Source organism: Lycorma delicatula, chromosome 1 (assembly GCF_047948215.1).
Source record: "Lycorma delicatula isolate Av1 chromosome 1, ASM4794821v1, whole genome shotgun sequence".
NCBI lineage: Eukaryota > Metazoa > Arthropoda > Insecta > Hemiptera > Fulgoridae > Lycorma > Lycorma delicatula.
The window spans coordinates 201,174,365-201,195,074 of record NC_134455.1 but is presented as its reverse complement, the minus strand read 5'-3'; the positions used below and the strand labels follow the sequence as shown (position 1 = coordinate 201,195,074).

Below are 20,710 nucleotides of genomic sequence, written 5' to 3'. Positions count from 1 at the left end.
TTCTAAAAATACAGAATACTACAAATAAATTCAGCATAACTCCTCTGCACCTGAAATGTAAAGTTTCAATAACACTACAAAACGGTACCACTGGATTAAAATTGCTGCAATATTATATAATAATAGTGAGCATTATTTAATAACCTTATCTTAAAAAGCAGCTCTTTTCAATAAAATCAGAGATAAAAAATTATATTTTTCAGAGATAATTATTTACCAATAATACAATTTTTTTATACTCAAAACAAGCTTATCTCTTTAGGAAGTAGTATTTTGAATGAGAGTCATTCTGTTTTAATATGTCAATGGGAGAATTAAATTTTACTTTTGTTAAATACTTCAAATTTTTAGAGCTTTTTAAATGACATCCACTTTTAAGGCCTATCACATCTGAAATGTAGATGAAAAAAAATACATAAAAAAAGATGTAAGCATAAATATTATTATGAGTAAATATTCATTTCAGAATTTTTTATTTTATTTTATTTATTTAATTTTTTACTAATCTCTATACTACTTTTTTCCACTATATTCTCTTGAAGTAACACAGCCTGAAAAGAGAGCACAATTTTTTTGTTTTCACTGCTTATTTCTTTCTTCAACAGGGCATTTACTCAACATATTCCTAAGTTCCAGAGCAATAAACTGGTGCTTCTCTCAATCCATCTCCCTATATATTGACAAGAGCTGCTCGCTAACCTTTTCCTAAGTAATATTTTTCCATTTATAGATGCTATTTGTGGGAATTTGCTTTATTTGTTATAATACACTACAAAAAGCTGATCTTCCATTAGGTATTCATACTGCACCTAATGGTCTTAATAGGAAAATATAACTTTTGCACTTTATTATATTATATAATACACTGTTATTTATTTCTTGTGCCCACTGCACTGTTGCGAATTTTAATTAGGGCAAATGTAAGAATGTATTGCTTCAAATATGTGCATTCATTTATAAATCACTAAAAGAGAACATACCTGTTAGATAGTATGCATCATTTAACAAAAAGTTTCATAATCTCCCGTACTTATTAAATCAATTGGCAATTGAAGATCACACCTGTCCTCACTTTGCCTACCTATCAATCCTGATTATTACCCTCATGTGCTTCTAACTGTTGATCAAAAATAGGTCTGCTACAGTGAAGTGTGGTTACTCCATAGAAATTAATTGGATTTAATTTTGACAATGTTTTAGGAAGAGACTGGTTCAATCCTGTATTCTTTTCATTTATTCAAGTGGTAATCAAGATGGAATTTAATTCTGAAAGTGCTTGAACATGGCAAATTGAATTATTGGTATGCGGTTTTTTGTATATTAACTATAATTTTATATTTTACTGGTGTTTAAGCTCCCTTTAAAGCAGCTTTGATTATATTTTCTCTGTTTTGTAACAAAATTAATTTTTATATATATATATTTGTAAAATCAATTCTTTTAAGAATCATATTCCTCTGTACTGGTTTATAAATTTAAAGAACTTGATAATCCTAAGTATAGAACAATAAATAAAGTACGATGACACTTACCTTATTTTATCATATATACAAAAACATTTTCAAAAAATTTCTCACATTCTCAGTTGTAATCCATTTTTTAAATTGTTCACGTCAAATTACATATTACACATTAACATTATCAAGAATAACTAAAAAAATTATACATTAACAATGTCTGAAAAGGTGCTGCGATCTACTGCAGCTTTTATATAATTTTTCATCCTCATACTCTGTGTGTAGGTTATCAAATTAAATCTACTTTATATACATAAAATCTCTCTAAAATGTCCAAACCCCTATTACTTGCATTCATATTATATTTTTTGATTTCTAATATTTCCAAATTTGTTTGAATATCAGATACTGAATGCTTATTATTAATAAGATGGTCAGAAAAATTAGAGAAAGTTTTTTTATCAAACTTTTGTTATATTTTCAACAATGTTATCAGTATATACATATTTTAAATATATACAGTCAATTTTTGTATGTCATTTATTGGTATTATACATGTATTATTGTTAATTTTTGATATTGGTTTTTTGTATATATATTATCAACCAAAAATTCACTATAACCATTATATATAGCAATTTGTTTTATAATATCTATTTCTTTGTTTAATTTAAAATTAATACTTATACAAACACGGCTAATAGAGCAGTTAATTATACAAAATATAATGAAAATAAATTAAACAATTAGTCATAGATGAAATTTTGGATTCAGGACAGTCGTAACATCTAGTTGTGCACCTCTCCTTTTGATTGCAACTGACTGAACCAAAAGTGTCCAAAAAGGCCCTAAATCCACAGAAATTTGGATTTTGGACTTTTTCTTAACTGCAGTAACAAGCCCTCATTGACAGCTTTTTGATGTATCATAAGTGGTACTTATTTTCATTGGTTCCAGTTATAGCCAAATAAAATTTTAATTATGAAATACCTGGATCTTACAAGAGAAGGCACATCGTTTTGAATCAGTCTTCATTTCCTTTTTTTAAATTTATATATACTGATTTATTAATAATTATTAACCTGTGATTGTAAGAAAATTTTTACAATAAATAATTACAAAAAAATGACAATTTTTTACAATTTTACAAAAAAAAAGAAAAAGAAAATCAGAAGTTATTAGTGAAATAAAATTTTATGTACTTTTAAAATTGTGTACATATAATTTAAGAGGCATCATTACGTATGTGGTGTAATAAATTTGGTTAAACATCTGATTATTAAATATTAATTGAAAATTATAATTTAGAATTGTATTTTTGAATTTTCTAGTTTTAATTTTATTTAATTATTCTGGAATTTCTGTTTAATTTTATCTACATTATAGTTGACTGAAAAATAGACCCTCACAAGAACAACATATACACTGAGGCATACATAACCGATCTTTAATAAATTGCAAAAAAATTCTTATCTTTTAGTTCATTGGTCCTCTTGATATTGTCAGACAATATTCTTCCTAAGTTGGAGTTGATCACAATTTCATTTATTTGTTTTTTGTTGCCAATCATTTAATTGCTCTTTGGTTTGACATAATTCTTCTGATTTTAATTTGTGTACATGTTCTCCAGTTTTCAAATTTTCTCTCCCTCTATATTCATCATCTTCTCTTAACTTTCTTATTCTTTCCTGGGTCTTAATGTTTTTCCTCTTTACATTTATAATCTTCTCTTAATCTTTCTTTGGCTTTAACATTTTTTCCTCTTTATAATCTTCTCTTAGGTTTTTTTTTCTTCCCTTATTCTTAATATTTTCTTTCTCTTCATATTTATTTTCTTGTGATTTTTTTGAGCTATATTTCTTCATGTTATTTTTCTTTTTCTGTATGACTTTCTTTTTTCATTTTTTACTATTTACCAAATAATCCAATATAAAAACTGAATATTTTACACTGTAAGATTGAAATTAACATTTGTAACCAGTATAAAGTTCACTAATTGGAATAGTTTAATTATTTTTAACTTTTATTTCTACGACACACCAGAAATCTGAAACTTTTGTTAATCAGCAATTCACGAAGATACTAATAATACAAGTAATTTGGATTTTTAACTGCAGTAATAAGCCCTTATTGAGAGTTTTTGTGTGATATATCATAAGTGGTACTTATTTTCATTGGTTCCAGAGTTATAGCCAAATAAAATTTTAATTAATGAGAATTTGGATCTTAGGGGAAGGCACATCGATTCGAATGAGACTTTATCTCCTTTTTTTAACTTTTTCTAATTTAAATATATTGATTTATTATTAATTACTAAATTCTCATTGTACAAAAAAAAAAAATTACTATGAATAATAATTCAATAACAAAAAAAAAGAAAAAATATCAATGTTTTTAATGAAATAAAATTTTAGGTACTTTTCATTTACCGGGTTGGTCTAGTGGATAACGCGTCTTCCCAAATCAGCTGATTTGGAAGTCGAGAGTTACAGCGTTCAAGTCCTAGTAAAGCCAGATATTTTTACGTGGATTTGAATACTAGATCGTGGATACCGGTGTTCTTTGGTGGTTGGGTTTCAATTAACCACACATCTCAGGAATGGTCGAACTGAGGATGTACAAGACTACACTTCATTTACACTCATACATTATATATCATCCTCATTCATCCTCTGAAGTATTATCTAAACGGTAGTTACCAGAGGCTAAACAGGAAAAAGAAAGTAAAAGGTACTTTTCATTTAAAAAAAATGTGTAATGTAATTAAATAGGCATACAAGGAAGTAATGTGTTGTCCACATCAGATTTTTTATACAGGAAAAACTAATAGATCTTACAAAACTAAATTTTCTGAGCTTTTAGATACTATAAAAATGGAAAACTGGGTTTCTCTAATGTTTCTAACCATCTTATTAATAATAAACATTCAATATCTGATATTAAAACAAATTTGGAAATATTAGAAATCAAAATATATAATATGAATGCAAATAATGGGCTCTACATTTTTGAGAAATTTTATGTACATAAATATAAAAGTAGATTTAATTTGATCAACCTACAAACACAGTATGAAGATGACATGATTATAAAAGCTGCATTAGGCAGCACTTTTTCTGACACTGTTAATGTATAATTCAATCTATTTCAAATCTGTACAGTAATGTAGCATTTTTTCCTTTTTTCTGTTTAGCCTCTGGAACCACATAAGGTATTACTTCAGAAGGTGAACGAAGATGATATGTATGAATGCGAATGAAGTGTAGTCTTGAATAGTAATGTAGCACTGGCTAGCCAGACTACACGTATATTTATTCTATTTTAAACTATTTATTTATTATTTATTTAACTAATTTTTAATTTTAAATGTTAAAAAATGTTTAATTTTAATTTTTATAATTTATATTAAAAAAAAAAAAAATGAACTAAGTTTTATTGTATTTTATAAGAGAGAAAAACATTTTTTATTATTCTTGATAATGTTTATGTGTAATATGTTAATTTATGTGAACAATTTAAAAAATGGATTACAACTAAGGATGCGAGAAATTTGTAAAAATGTTTTTCTATGTATGATAAAAAAAAGGTATCATCATATTTTATTTATTGTTGTGAACTTAGGTTGATCAAGTTCTTTAAATTTATATATATATATATATATATACATATATATACATTGTAACTAAACTCTAAATTTATTGTTTTACATTATTTTTGTGTATTAATTCTGGATTATATTTATATGATTAAAATAAACTGATTTTCTCTTTTAATTTTTGTTTTCCATCTAATAACTTCAGAAAGTGGGACTACTAATACTACTACTACTACTATATATGGACTAAAAATATAAACATATCAATAAAAGTAGATATTTAAACCTTATTTAACATTTTTCTAAAGTACAATATCGCTTTGTAACCATGCATTAAATAATTTAAAAAAATAGAATGATCACAATAATAGAATGAAATTGTGTTTAAAGTAAGTAAATTTAAAAACTCATGAACTTTATACATACAAAAAAATTATTCAGATGAAAAATATGTATTTCAGTTAGTTGTGTTAATAGTGGTTGTTGGAAAAAATTAATATGTTAAAAATACCAGTGTGTGACCTTCAACTGCTGATCCTTTTCAAAAAAAATTATCATAATTTTTGAATAAAAGTAAGTTTTCATGATGTTGGTACACCTGTCCTTGATATCTGTTTACATCACAGCCATATTGGAAGCATAATTTAAATTTGGCAGCCAAATACAAAAAATATTTTGATTTATATTACTTTATAAAGGAAGGCTCATAATACTTGAAGAATGAGTGAATCTGCATCAAAGTTTGTTTAAAATATTCATATAAGTGCTCTAATGTGGTGAAATAATGACAATTCAAATCTGTATCAGAAATTCAAATTAAATAACTGGGCAGAGTTTTAATAAATACATGCAAAAGAAAGGTTTATATTCATTATTAATAAAACAACAAAAAATTATATAGAATAATAAAATAATGAAGAGTCAGCGTCTTTTTTGCCATGTTTAGTTTGACTCACAAAGATTTTGGAGAATTTTTGCAAATGGGATAGTCTGGAATGGAAAAGGAGGTAAAATGGGAAATTTTTAATTGGTCCACCGTACTGACTTTACTCAAAAACTTTTATCAGAGCTTCTAAAGTTTACAAAATTATCTGCAGTTGGTTTTTTGTTTACCTCTGTACAATAAAAAATAACTAAAGTCACAATTTAGATTCTCGATTTTACCTTCCCTTTTATGAAGGAGTGTTTCCCACGATAGTTTTTTGAGATTATGCTATGAATCTAGAGGAAAATACTTAAAATAAAAGTTTAAAAAACATATTTTTCATAACATTTTTAAAAAACATTTTTCAGAAAAAATTGAATATTCCATTTTTTCTTAGTAGGTGCATTGAAATATAATTTCATATTTTACAGTAAAATAGAAAGGGAATACTATCATTTTTCCTAAACTCCATAAATGTTAGAATGTCTAATATTTATAAAAAATAAAAGTAAAAATTATTAGAATTTAATAATATTTGAGTATTTTTTCAAAGCTACACTGAATGCATGTAATTCAGGAAAATTAAGACACCATCAGTATTCAGTTTATTTGTTTGTATGAAGCTGCTGTAAAAGGCATTTTATACTAATTGATAAAAAAATTAATTTATAGTAAGTATTACATTTTTGAAAACATTAAAATCCAGAAGGAATTATTATGCTTAAGAATTAAAATTTCATTTTTAGAACCCATTTTTTACAATTTTTTTATTAAAAATAAGAAATTACCTAAATATAAAACTTATACTAATAATACTTTCATCTCTGCCTGATCATATACACGAAATTATTTTACAGCATTTTAAATTGTCATTTACTATTTTTCCACTCTATAAAAAATTTAATGATGCTTCATGATTGTGATAAATATAAAAAATATCCGTATAGTAAAAAGTATATGCAAATGTCAATTTTATAATATAAAATGCTTTTACAACAATTTTATATGTAAAAATGAACTCATATTTTTGAAGTGATTTTTCAGGCAATTGCCTGAATTATAAGTAAAATTAGTTTTTGTTTAAAATAAACATAGTGAAGTTTCAGATTTCTAATTGTAATTTTTTATAAATATTTTAGTGAATTGAAAAAGAATGATGGTTCTTTCTAAAAAATTTACTCTTGCAATAAAAGAATAAATGCATCACTTATACCTTATTTAAAAACTAAACAAGATTTATGACATAAAAGCCAGCAAAGAATGCATAACTTCCTGGATTCACCTACACAGATTTCTATTTCAAATATGCCACTGGATTTTTAAATGTTAACGACTATTAATTTTACCTAAAATCAATCAACTCAATTATAAAATACAAATAGAAAACAATTTTGAAATTAGTTTTAGATAACAAATTTGGTAAAAAATTTTAGAAATGGTTTCTAGTGTTCTTAGAGATTCTGGTGACATTTTAGTAGGTAGTAGACAGCAACAAATGTAGCAATGTTTACCTTTGTAAAAAATAATAACCTCTACAACTCCCTACAAGGAAATATTTAATTAAATTTTGTATTTTAACACAAAATCTATTGAACAATATGAAAAGAAATCTAATAAAATGTGAAATCTGGTACTGCCTTACCTGCTTGTCTGCAGGGGCAACTTAATATAATTAAGATCTCATCCGTAGAAATACTTTGGCCTAATTTGGTGTTTAATGATTAAGCTGGCAAAGAAATAGTTAAAGGAAATTTTAGACAATTATTTTGAGAACAGCTGAATTCCTTGTTGAATTGAGGCTAAATTTTAATAGAATTCAGAACTATGTTGACGTGAATTTTTTCAGAGTACTGTTTTTAGTAATCTGTTTTGGAAATATAATCAAAATTTTAAAGCAATTTCAGCTAATTATATCCTCCTCTCTACATTCTATTGAGTTAAAATTTCAATTCTGTAAACACATTGTACTAAATCTCAAGTTCTCTCAATTTCCCCATAAGATGAAATTTTAAAATGGCAGTAAATAACCTACTCCTTGTCTAAGTTCAAAATTTAATGTATCAATTCCCCACATATAGAAACATTGGAGGCAATTTTATAGTTTTAATGTCCAGGCAGACCAGACATTTTTATCAAAATACAGACCAACATATATACAAATGTGTATAATTTATTTTTGTGATCTTCAGTTAGAAGGGGGTCATAAAACATCCAAGGTTTGAAAAAAAACCTCTACACGCAAAATGTTAACTGATCACCACACTTTCCCTTATAGCTAAAGCTACTGCAGAAGATGTATGTAGTTTGGCAGGGGGTTGCAAATTTAAAAGACTGTTCAATGTATAAAAATAAAAAAAAACATTCAGGAGGATAAATTTGTATTTTTTCAATAAAATTTTATATCTTAAGAATAGACTGAGATATTTTAATAAACTTTGGAAGACATGTACTCAACATCTACAAAATACATAAATTTAAAAATTTTACCTCTAAAAATTTCAAAATGGTGGCCATTTAAATATGTTAATCACAGTAGCGCTGTAAATTATGTAGCTGACAATTTTGTGCCTGAAAATTTTCATGCATGATTTATGTGATTTACTTTAAGTTAGTAAATGATTCACTTCTGCCATTATCACTCAATTTGAACAAATGAAGTGTCATTTTATTCATAATAAAATGTTTAACATTTTACCTAAAAAAAAATAATAATTTGATAAAACTGAGTTACAGAGCTCATAATGGTTAAAATATTTAAATGGCCATTTTGAAATTTTAAAATGTAAAATGTTCACACTTATTTATTTTATAAAAGATGTTGTTGGGTACACACGTATATATATTTGGCTATATATTAAAAATATTTGTGCCAAATTTCAGCTCTTTTGATCAATGAGTTTTTGAGGTAGGAGGCAAAAACTGTTTGGAATGATGTTGAATATCCTCTTGCCCTAAATCTAACTGTCTTAATATATTAAAATTTTAAGTAACTTGGTAACTGCTTTCATCATACTACAGCTCAATTTTCTATGACCACTGTACAAACAGTAAAAAAAAAAAAAAAAAAAAAAAAAAGTTTTTTTTAAATTCTGTCCACAATTTAATGCCACTAATGCTACACTTATAAAAACCGGATCTAAATTTTGTTTAGTTGCTCATCTCCCACCTGCAAAAGAGGTTGCAGAGCCTTGTGATGGAAACATGGCAGCTGGAATGGGACACCACGACTAAGGGAAGATCCTTGTACAAGTTTATACGGGATCTGAGGGGATGGTATGCCTCGAGTATGTTTTTAAGGGCAACTTGGTGCCCAGGTGTTCACCAACCATGTTAATTTGAACCAATATCTGTTTCGGTTCTGCCTGGCAGCTGATGAGCTGTGCGTCTGCGGGGAGGTCCAGTCAAATGAACACTGATATTCATGAACTGATATTTGACTGCTCTGCTCTTGGGGGGGAATTAGTTTAGCATTCAGCCACTGTGCTGCGTCTCAGTTTGTTTACTGTATAGGATGGCAAATTTTACCAAACATAATATTGTTTTTGTATTGAAAATAGGGAAATTTCTAATCTTACTGCAAATGTTATAGTGTTTTCTGGTTTCATTAATTATTTTAAAAGTGTATTGTGTAATTTGTGGTTTTTTCTTTCTAATTTGAAGTCAGTTATTAGAGCAATCATGATAGCAGTTATTCTAAAAGTTAGTCAATCAGATTATGTTTGGTAGGCATGTTTACTTTTTTGTTCCTGCTGTGTTTTCAGATGTGACTGCCAACCACAATTTTAATAAACTATTTGTTATAGTTTATTTACAGATTATTTAGTTTTTCGTCTAACGGTAGTAGTATATAGTTACTCTTTCATTACGGGTAAAAGCAGTCAACCAAAAAAAAAGAAAAGAGTACTAACAATTCTAAGAAAAATAAAGCTAAATTTGCTATTTAAAAACAGTGGAACTTGCACAAATCATCTCAATCAACAGTTTCTATTAGTGATAGTCTTTGTAGTAGTACAAGTGAGGTTAGCAAGTCAGCTACTGAAAAAACTGAGAAACGGTCAGACATTATGCATGAGGATGCTTCAGAATAAGACAAACTTTTAAAATCATTAATAAGTACACTGACTTGCCCTAAATGTTTAACTAGTAACACTGAACTTGTAATTAAAGCCAGATTAGGCTTTGCGTAAAACTTTGTTGTTCAGTATAAACACTGTGAAGAATTTGACTCCTGCTCACTTACTTCTCTGAAAATTCAGGTGTCTTTGATGCAAATAAACGAATAATACATGCATTTTTGTCAACTGGGAGAGGCCACAGTGTGTAGAGAAATTTTGTAAAATAATGACATGAATCCCCTTTCCCACCAAACGTCTCACAAACAATCATGTGTAATTTATTCAGCTTGTAAATCTAATTCCATCCAATCTTTGTCCTGAGCTCACAAACCTGTTTAAGATTATTATAAACAACTCAATCTGTCACTAACAGGGAATGAAACTTTAGATATTGCTGTTAGCTATGATGGTACATGGCATAAGAGAGGGCATACATCAAATAACAGAGTTGGATGTGTAATTAGTGTTGACACCGGCCTGGTAATAGACTAATATTGCATATAATATTGGCGGTGCTATCAAATATTGTCAAAGTTGTGTCGTAACTAAAAACCAGTCCTGAGTTTTTCTTCTGATATACGGGGCACTAGCTTGAATGTAGGCAAAATAATGACAGGTCATCCCCAAATATAGAAACCGTCACTACAGAGATTCTGTGAAAGTGGTCCTTTCCTATAAGTCACGGTACTCCACTGTTGTTGGTGATGGTGACTCCAGTGTTTTTACACATCTTCAGAGTTTGAATGTGTGTGTATGGTAATAAAACTAAATTAAAAAACAGGAATGTGTAAACGACATATCCCTGAGAACAATAGTAAAAACTATCGTGCTCAAAAAGTAACATTAGGTGGTAAAACCTACGGAATTTAAAAGAAAAGCACTATTATTAAATTAACAAGATATTATAAAAGTGCAATTTATGTAAATGTCGGTAAGGACATTGAGTCAATGAAACAGGTAATACTGGCTACCTTACACCACTCTACACAATAGTTTTAAGATATGTTGCCCCAATATATCAGAGATTAGTTGATCCTTCACTACTGAAACAGTGTATCCAATGGTGCACACAAAATGTCAACAAAAATTTGCATAGTTGCATTTGGCACATTTGTGAAAAATCTAAAAATGTAACAAAAAAATTGGTTGAAATCAGTGTTGCTGAAGCAGTCAATGGTTTCAATTTTGGAAATATTGCCACAATTAAATCCATGAAGCTCTATTGCCTGGTAGAACCAAGTCGCTGTAGAAAGGAAGAGAGATAGTAAACAAAAGCTGTGGATGAAATGGGCAAGATCTTCTGAGTACCAAAAAAGGAGAAGAATCTTGAGGTTTAAAAATCTGATGGAAGAAGAACAGAAAAAAGAAGTATAAGGTCTAACATTAGACCTGTGCTGCGTCTCAGTTTGTTTACTGTATAGGATGGCAAATTTTACCAAACATAATATTGTTTTTGTATTGAAAATAGGGAAATTTCTAATCTTACTGCAAATGTTATAGTGTTTTCTGGTTTCATTAATTATTTTAAAAAAATATAATTTTTTTTTTTTTTTTTTTTTTTAATATAAAGCAGGAGAATTTTAAAAGATATTGCTAAGTGAGTTCTATATTTTTCATTGTATACTTTGGAAAACACATGTTTTCTGAAAATGATTTATCACGCTTCAAAATATCATAACTTTGTTTCTTTAAAAGATAAATTCATTAATCTTTTTGCAAAATGTTCAGGAAAATGTGTTCTATAGATTATAGAATTGATATTTCATTGCCAATTATACAAGTTTAAAAATAAAATCTAGAATTTAGTAACGTGGGTACTAGTTTTCAATTTTATGTATTTTTTTTTTTAATACAGATAGTAAGAATTAAAAAAGCATACTACAATTTAAATATTAATTTATCCACTACAATTAAAAAAAAACATAACTTCATAGAAGTAAAGATACGATGTTCTGAAATTATAACTGATTTTTCCAAACCCAACCCCAAAAATAAGGGTTGTTGAAATTTTTTTTTTTTTCTGGTGAGCAATATGCTTGTATATAGGAAAATATTTACCAAGGTTACAGATGTTTTGCATACATTAAATTAAAATACAGTCAAACTGATAACCAACTTCCTCCTTTTTTGAAGCTGTTTAAAAAATATATATGACAACCAAATAATTCCTGAACAAAATTGATATAATGATTAATTTCTTGTATACTTTGACAACTCAGTAAACTTTGAAATTATAGTAAAAACAAAACAAAACAAAACTTGTTGAAGATAATAATTGTAGTAAAGTTTTGTAAACAATTTAAGAAAGATTGATATATTTCACATTCCATCTATTAACACAGTAATTTTTGAAGAGTACATTTTTGAAGTAAATTGTAAATTTTTTTACAATACAGAAAAAAACTATAAAGTATTACAATAATAATCTCTCTAAAACTTTTGTTTCAAATCTTTCTTTCCTCCTTGATCCTAAGTTATTGCATTAATCACAAAAGACTAATAAAAGAAACATTCCCTCACAAAAAGCTATAAACCAAACAAGTAAACTAAAAAAAGGGCATCTAAAAGAGAATATTGTCTTAATTTACATATATAAATTACAACATACTCTATCTATTTATTACATTTACATTCTATTAAATTTTTATAGTTTATTATTTACATAATTATATATTTCTTACAAATTAGTACTATGTAAAAAAAAGAGTAATCTCAACAAACGCTAACTACTTTTCAGCAGATATTTTTTATTGTATAAAATCAGAGCCAAACGTTAAATATTACGAGTAATAAGAAAGTATTAAGTGCTGGGTTTATACAGGAAAATTTTTTTTGAAGTATCTTATATTTTAAGTTTTAGTAATGATTGATATAAGTAAAATTAAGTAACGGAAGAAACAGTTCATTTCTTTTTAATTTTTCTTTGTGTAAGCAGAAAAATTAAGTGCAATTAGAAATGGATAACAAATATATACATAGAGAAATCATTTCACTACTAACATGGATATAGAAGAAGATAAATGCAATTAAAATAGAAGTAACATTTTGATCAGAATGTCATCGTAATGGTTTAATAACCAAAATTATGTAACCGACTGCAGCCAATTTAGACAAAATTAGTTATGACAAAGGAAACAGTAACTGATATGATAAAGAAAATCAATAGGACATTCATATATTTGATACTGTTACGAAGAGAGCTGCTTATATGCTGTGGTTGAGGAAGGAACTGCAGCCAAAGAGTGGGAGGGGAAGACTTGAGTACAAACCTGGTGCCACCATAGGTGGGGGAGGCAATAAACTCTTCTCTACTCTTTGTTGCTGTTGACCAACAACAGGCATACCTTGGCCTTGTGACTGCTGTCCTGATCCGGTTGGTTGTCCTGGACCCATACCATCCTGTGGTTGCTGCTGTTGCTGTTGCGATTGTTGCTGTTGCGGCTGTGTTTGCTGTTGCACATTCCTATTAGACAATCAATATAAACAAACATATCCAAATAGCAGATCCCCTAAACGGAAGGCCATGCAAATAACACAGCCCTCCATGTGACCACTGGAACATCATTCCTCTAAACTATAACACATAAAAGCATTTGTTATTTCTATAACTAAATAAGTGAATTTAAATTTAACTAAGAACATTATGAATAAAATCTATACATTTCGTTTAGTACATATATCTAATCTTTAATCTTAAACTAATAAAATTGGTTTTAAAAAAAATATTTATTTTAAATAATTTATTTAGAATTTAATTAGTATAAAATTTTAAAAAAATTCTGAAAAAAAGGGTATTTGCCAAACATGCTACAATTAATTCTCAATGTCAAATGTTTTAATTTTTTGATTTCTGAAGAAATATTTTTAAAATTAATGTTTGACGTTAATGAAATTTTGTAATAAAACCTGCTTCAGTTATTGTCACATTTCATATTCTAGTAAGTTTTTACCAGTAACGTATTCCTGGAACAACATAAATTATATTAAAGACAATTTGATTTTAGTTTGACCTACTAAATTCACAAACAGCTGCTCATAAACATTACATAATTTACTGAAAACAACTGCAGTTAATGGCAGAAAATTACTTGAGTTCAAAATTGAGAAGGTTCTGCAACAAACAGATTGTCATAATGCTGTCAGTATTGGCCAGCAAGATGGTATAGTGGTTGAAATGGGGGTAATTGATTCAAGTTGTTCCAAGTTTGATTTCTAACAAGGATATGTGATTTATTTATTAATTATCAAAAATATAGTTATTGTTTTTTTTTTATTATTATCAAGGGAGATGATTTAATATTTTATGAATAAAAGTAAAAAATTAAAAAGAATATTTATTCGTTATGAGGTATGATCAAAAAATAAATATGTGGAACTTTTTAATTTCCCAGGCTGTGTAAGTCCAATTGTCACAAGTTTCTTTTGTGTTGGTACACTTGTCCCTAACAAATGTTTACATTGGTTCACTACTGGCTGTCAAAATGGTTACACATCTTTTGGTATGGTCAGTGATTTTTAACTTGTGGAAAAAATGGAACAAAGAATTTGCATTAAATTTTGCTTTAAGAATGAAATGAAGTGCAGCACTGCATTGGAAATGTTGAATGATGCTTTGGTGATTCTTCTATGAATAAAACAAGCGTTTACAAGTGGTACAAACATTTGCAAGAGAGACATGAAGATGCTGAGCATCCTGGATGTCCCAGCACACCAACAACGGATAAAAATATTGAAAAAGTGAAGAAAATAATTATGGATAATGCTTAATCACTATCAAAATCAATAAGGATTATTACCTAGAAGTTCTATTGCTTCCAGGTAGTTCATGCTGATTGCATGAGGCAATCTGAAGAAAATGCCTGGATTTGTGGCAAAACAATTCATGGCACTTGTCATACTTCACTGCTTGTTCATGAATTTTTGGCCAAAAATAACACTATTATGATGCCTATCACAGGGGGCCATGTTTGCCAGACATGGCGAATGTCACCAGACATTGGTACAAGTATTATACCTGAACAAAGAGAACTTTGAAGGTAACAGAATCAATAGTGATAAATAAATAAAATTTTTTTTAAGAAAAACTAAAATTCTATATATTTTTTGATCAAACCTAATATTATTAATTTACTTAAAACTACCATTTAAAATAAAAACTTTCTTGGACACTGTAACCGATTTAATTTTATAAATGTTGCATGGATTAAATTCAATTTTTTTAAGATCATTAAAGATCTAAAATATAGAACTCAAAACTAAGCATCAAAAACTCTTTTTAATAAAATAAAACGGACACATATAAAATACATCAATTTAAAAATGGATCTAGGAAATATGACATACCATAAACAGAAACCTTAGTCTAGGGTGTGTTATACCTCCAATTATTTCCATCTTGACACAGATGGTATTACTGAGATCAGAAAGGACTAAAGCAACCTTAGAATAATGGTGTTTACAAACTATAAAATTATTTGAATCAACAAAGGTACAGATTCTTCATGTAAGAAACTGTAATAAAAAAATAACCTCATTTACAAATTTATTACATTATCCATATAGCATATAAAATTACTTGAAATGATTATGACAGCACTAATAATAGAAAAAAACCACATCTTTCGAACACTTCATTTCATATAAAAAAGGAAACCATAAATTAAAAAAAAAGAAGTTAAAATGAATAATACGTTTACAATCTTCAGGAATACTGTTTGCTGATGAGATTTTAATTTAGAAAAAAAGATTTTAGTACGAAAAAGAAATATATGTAAAAAAATGGGGCTTAATGTTTGTAACTAACAAATGAAACTATGTAAGATAAGTATACAGAAAAAACAATCAAGAGATCAAATTACAGAATCATATTAAGTGTTTATTGCAGAAGATTCACTCTTTGCCTATACTGTCATCTGTTTCAGGATATGGATCTTAAACAAGAGATTGTCAGTAGTAGAGATATAGACAAGAATATAAACAGTTTTCTAAAGATAAGGAGACAAGAAGTAAGAATAAAAAAAATAAGCAATTTGCTTTTATAAATATCTTAAAATTATGTCTATAAATGAAAACTAATAATGACTTGGTATTTAAGAAATGTGTTTATGGTGAAAGCTTATTAGTAAATAATAACTGATAATTACATCCTTGAACTTAAGTCTATCCACTGTATCACACTACCTATCAAATCCTTTAGATAATGCTCATCTTCCTGACTTTCAAAATTTCTTTTACACAAAGGCACGTACACTTTGAGTCATTGGTTACAAAGTCATAGTTTTCTTCTTTGCTTTGCCTTAAAAAACAGTTTTTAAATAAACATTCAATCACACAAAGTAAATTATCCACTTGCAGATTATTAGGAATTAATTAATTTCTGACACTTTTCACTTAATATTTTGGGTAATTTCACACAATTCCCACAGATAAGGGGGGGGGGGAAATTAAACAGTAAGTTGCTGCCCCACAATTATGATATGGATCTATTCCTGATACTAACGTTTGCCCTAGTTTATCTTCCTCTAGGACAACTACTAGAAGAGCTGATCATAGTACTAGCTAAGAGTCAAAAACATTCCAGAGTTGATAGTTAAACATATGTATATTAAGACTGTTTTTTTACTGAAATTCACTATATGCACTATGTAGATAACAGAAAAAAATTTCTGTTATCTTTCTTCATTTCATTTCTTATAACAGAATTACGGTTATCTTTATGGAATTTTGAGTGTTGTTTTTTGAAAGTTTTCATGATGTTATATAAAAATAATGTTTAGGATACATATTCCTGCAATTCTGGAGTTCTAGAGTGCACTGATAATTACATAACCAAAAGTCAATTTAGTACCAAATGACAGATATAAACCCAGAAGATGAAGTTAGTTTAATAAAACATTTTTCATCCATAAAAAAATGAAATTTAATAAACTATGTAAAGTACAAGAAATTATGCATCTTTTGAAGTCAAGGACTCTGAATTTGTTTAAGTTCATTCTTGATATTAATTTGAAAATCAGAATCATTAATACTCTGGAAAAAAAAAATGATTCTGAGAAGTTAGAGGTAGGCACACTATATTATTTTACTTTTAACAAATAAAAAATGATTTAAAAATTGTGTTAAGAAAATTTAGTACTTTGTAGAAGCTGAAAAATTAAAAAAAAAATCTTTCTATGAGCATATTGATTTTATTAGCATCAATCATTGATTTTTTTAGTAATAATTAAAACATTCTATTTAAACTTTAATTTAGTAATTATTTCCAAACATAACTAAAATAAAATTGTAAAAAAAATGATACTTGTTTATAAAATGAAATCTGTATTAACTAAAACATCAGTTAAAGAGAATCAGAAATGTGATAATAACTTTAAGTTTAGGGATTTCTTTTTAACAGAAAAAGGGGAAAAACAAAGTTTTATATTGGGAATGCAAATACTAAATCAAAATATTAGACATCAAAGAATTTTATTAAACACCAATGATAACAGATAGATATTAATTAGCATATTAAGTAAGCATTCTCTTATGTTTATAATTCTTAGAGTAACAGCTTGAGATTAACTGTTGTTAGCAATTATACAATTTTTAGTTGGATCAATATCTGCATACAACATATGCAACAAAAAGTTATCAACTGATCAAACTTTCTATCAGTAAATATAAATACTGAATTTTTTAATCATATTTACAAACTTTCTGGTGAAAGGGTGCATTGTTTAAGCTACATTAAGGCACAAAAAAGAATTTCTTTTCCTGAATTCAAATATGATATCAGTTTTTCCCATTACACAAGATTTATGAGAAACAGGCATTTATATTTCAAACATTTTATGCATTCTTAATTACACAATATTCAAACATCTGACTCATCTAGAAAGTAAGAAATGATGATTTTCTGCTATATTTCAGGTGTTGAGCATCCCTCTTGATAGTCCAACAATAATCGGCCAGCATTCTAGGATTCAATTTGCCTTGATACCTCTTTTTGATAGCTGAAATCTTCTGATGAAAGTGTTCCCCCATGTTCCTTGCTCACTGCACCAAGATATTGAGTGCAGGAAGTGTACTTTTAAGGCCATATTACAACCCCAGTTTTTATAAGATGTTACAAGATTGTTGACAATTTCACGGTAATTGTCCACCTTTCAATTTCCCATAAAACTCTGAGTAACATTTTTGAATGCTTGCCAAGCTGCTTTCTCCAGTGGATTGAATAGTTCCTCAAACTTTTCATCATGCATTAGTGATCTTATTTGTGAAGATTTTCTTGAGTTAGTAAATGAGGCTCGGATGAACTGCTTTGTTCAAAAGCTGTACCACCAGAATTTGTTTCTTTTTCTTCCTTACTTCCATCACACTCTGATCTCTCTTATCTAATGTCACATGTTCTGGAGGCTTTGGTATGGGCAATTCTTCACAGTGTGGAACTGGTCTCATTGAAATTGGAAGTTAGGGTACACCAATGTATGTTTTGATTTTGACGTAATCCCTTTAATGTTTGTTAAGCAGAAATAACAGTCAGAAGAGTGATATTTGGGTTCCCTCCAAAACATAGGGATAGCAAATGGCATGTGGCATGTGCCATTTTTCCACGCAGTGAGAAGCCTAGAACACGAAAACAACAGATATGTGGGGTCCAAGCCCTTGGTTGGACTCTGACTTTAAACTCAAAATAAAGTTCATAACACTTTTTTACTAATCGAGTAAGGTTTCGTCTTTGGGACTTGAGTGTCACTTCACCATATACATAACAAAAATTGTTGGGATGATTTAAACAAACTCTAGGCATTTTGTAACTAATGACTAATTAAAAGAAATAAAAGTTGTACATATGTAAACACAATAATTCAGACACACAAAGCACTCACAATGACATGATTACTGGTTCACTACTATCTCACAACTGACATCATTCTGTTGAATGTGTGCTACACTAGATCACGTTTGTACATGTCCGAACCTGCAGAACAGTAGCAAAACTACCCTTTTAGTTAGCTCATTTGGTTTCATCATATTTACAATGCTCTAGGAGCTTTTACTTGACAAATGGACAAAAAAATCATTTTAAAATATTTAAAAAAAGAAAAATAACAAAAAAAACTGTGGGTTTTGGAGAAATTGGGAAATGGAGAAATCTTGAATACATATTTGAAAACAGGATAAAAAACTGCATTAAGTACACCTATTGGTACTCGTGAGACAAAAATCATGTTGACCAGTGTTATCAGCAAACTCAAAAAGAAGTTTCTCAGAACTTAAAATAAATTATTGATAAAAAATAACTGGTCAAAAATAACTGGTAAATAACTTATCAAATTATTGATAAAATAAATTATTGATTACTTGTCCACGCTTATTTGCAAATGAAAAATATACAGATAAAATCTTAATTTATTTATAAATGATTGGTAAATGGTTTCACAATGGTAATGGAAAAGAAAGATGGTGAAGGTGAGAAGAGTAGAGAATAATGTCGGAAGGAATTTACTGGAGTTTAGAATGATTACAAAGTTACTGAATACTTTGGTATGATGAAACAAAATGTGAACATTAGCAGAACAAACAACCTGTAAGGATGGAATATAATACAGAAATGGGAGATTTTAAGTCAACAGCAACAAAAAAGAAAATTAATTATTTAAAAAAAAATAGATTGTTGCGTTATTTCTCTACCTTTTTTGCTGACCAAAAAAAAGGCAAAATTCCATAACATTGAAGGAGTGAAAAAATGGTTTATAAAAAGAAATGACATATGAATCACTGGAAAAATAATGAATGAGGTGACAATGGAAATGTTAAATACAGAATGAGATATTGGTAAATACGTTTTGAAAAATTTTAAGAGGTTTCACAAGTTACAGAAAGTAAAGGAAGTACCTACTGACTAGAAGAGAGAGATTAAAATTTTCAAGACCAATTTTCAACAGTGGAAAGATGATCAGTGTAATTTGTGAAGGAATAGTTTTGTTTCTAGATATCTCAAAATTGTTTTATAATGATCATTAAAAGGTAGAGGAAACTTCAGAGGATGAAGACATGGAATCTATAAAAAAAAAAAAAAAACTGTATGGTATACAACAATTTTAGTTGAGCTAACAGACAATGTGTTTTTGTTGGTTATACAGTCAGTAAAAATTTTGCCAGAATGCACTGACTGTTCAGTTTTCTGATTGAAATCAAGGAAATAAATTTAAAAAAATTCATACTTCACCAACATTTAGCCGATAATTCTCCTTAATGCTATTACATGCACATTTCCAAGGTAATCAGATGATTCAATAGCAGATTTTTCATTGTTTTAGATTATTATTACTCTAATTATAAACCATTTCACACCATGTTTTATGGGCCATAACTTAGTAGAATTATAAAATTGTGAAATAATCATTTGTCAAAACTGTAGATATATTTGATTTGCTAAAGTTCTCAATTCAAAACAAAATTTAACATAAAATATTTACTGATATCTTTCAACTTTTTCATCAGACTAATTGTCATGAATATTAACAAAGAACATAACTTCCAACAGTACATAACTAATATTGGGTGGCAATATGTGAATAGTGTAAGAGTTACAATACCAGAATACAGATAATACAAAAGTGACTGCATTGAG

At 28.0% G+C, this 20,710-nt stretch overlaps 1 protein-coding gene across 6 annotated transcripts in view; it reads right to left on the bottom strand.

Annotated features, from left to right (window-relative positions):
• Window positions 1-20,710, bottom strand: part of LOC142327464 (uncharacterized) — a 154,896-nt gene that overhangs the window by 18,895 nt on the left and 115,291 nt on the right. For 4 of the 6 annotated variants that reach the window (XM_075370567.1, XM_075370585.1, XM_075370593.1 and 1 more), the window contains one exon: window positions 13,362-13,555. In XM_075370567.1, coding sequence (XP_075226682.1) covers window positions 13,362-13,555 — 194 coding nt within the window. The remainder of the gene's footprint in view (window positions 1-13,361; window positions 13,556-20,710) is intronic. The other 2 variants (XM_075370600.1, XM_075370609.1) reach the window with 1 other exon arrangement.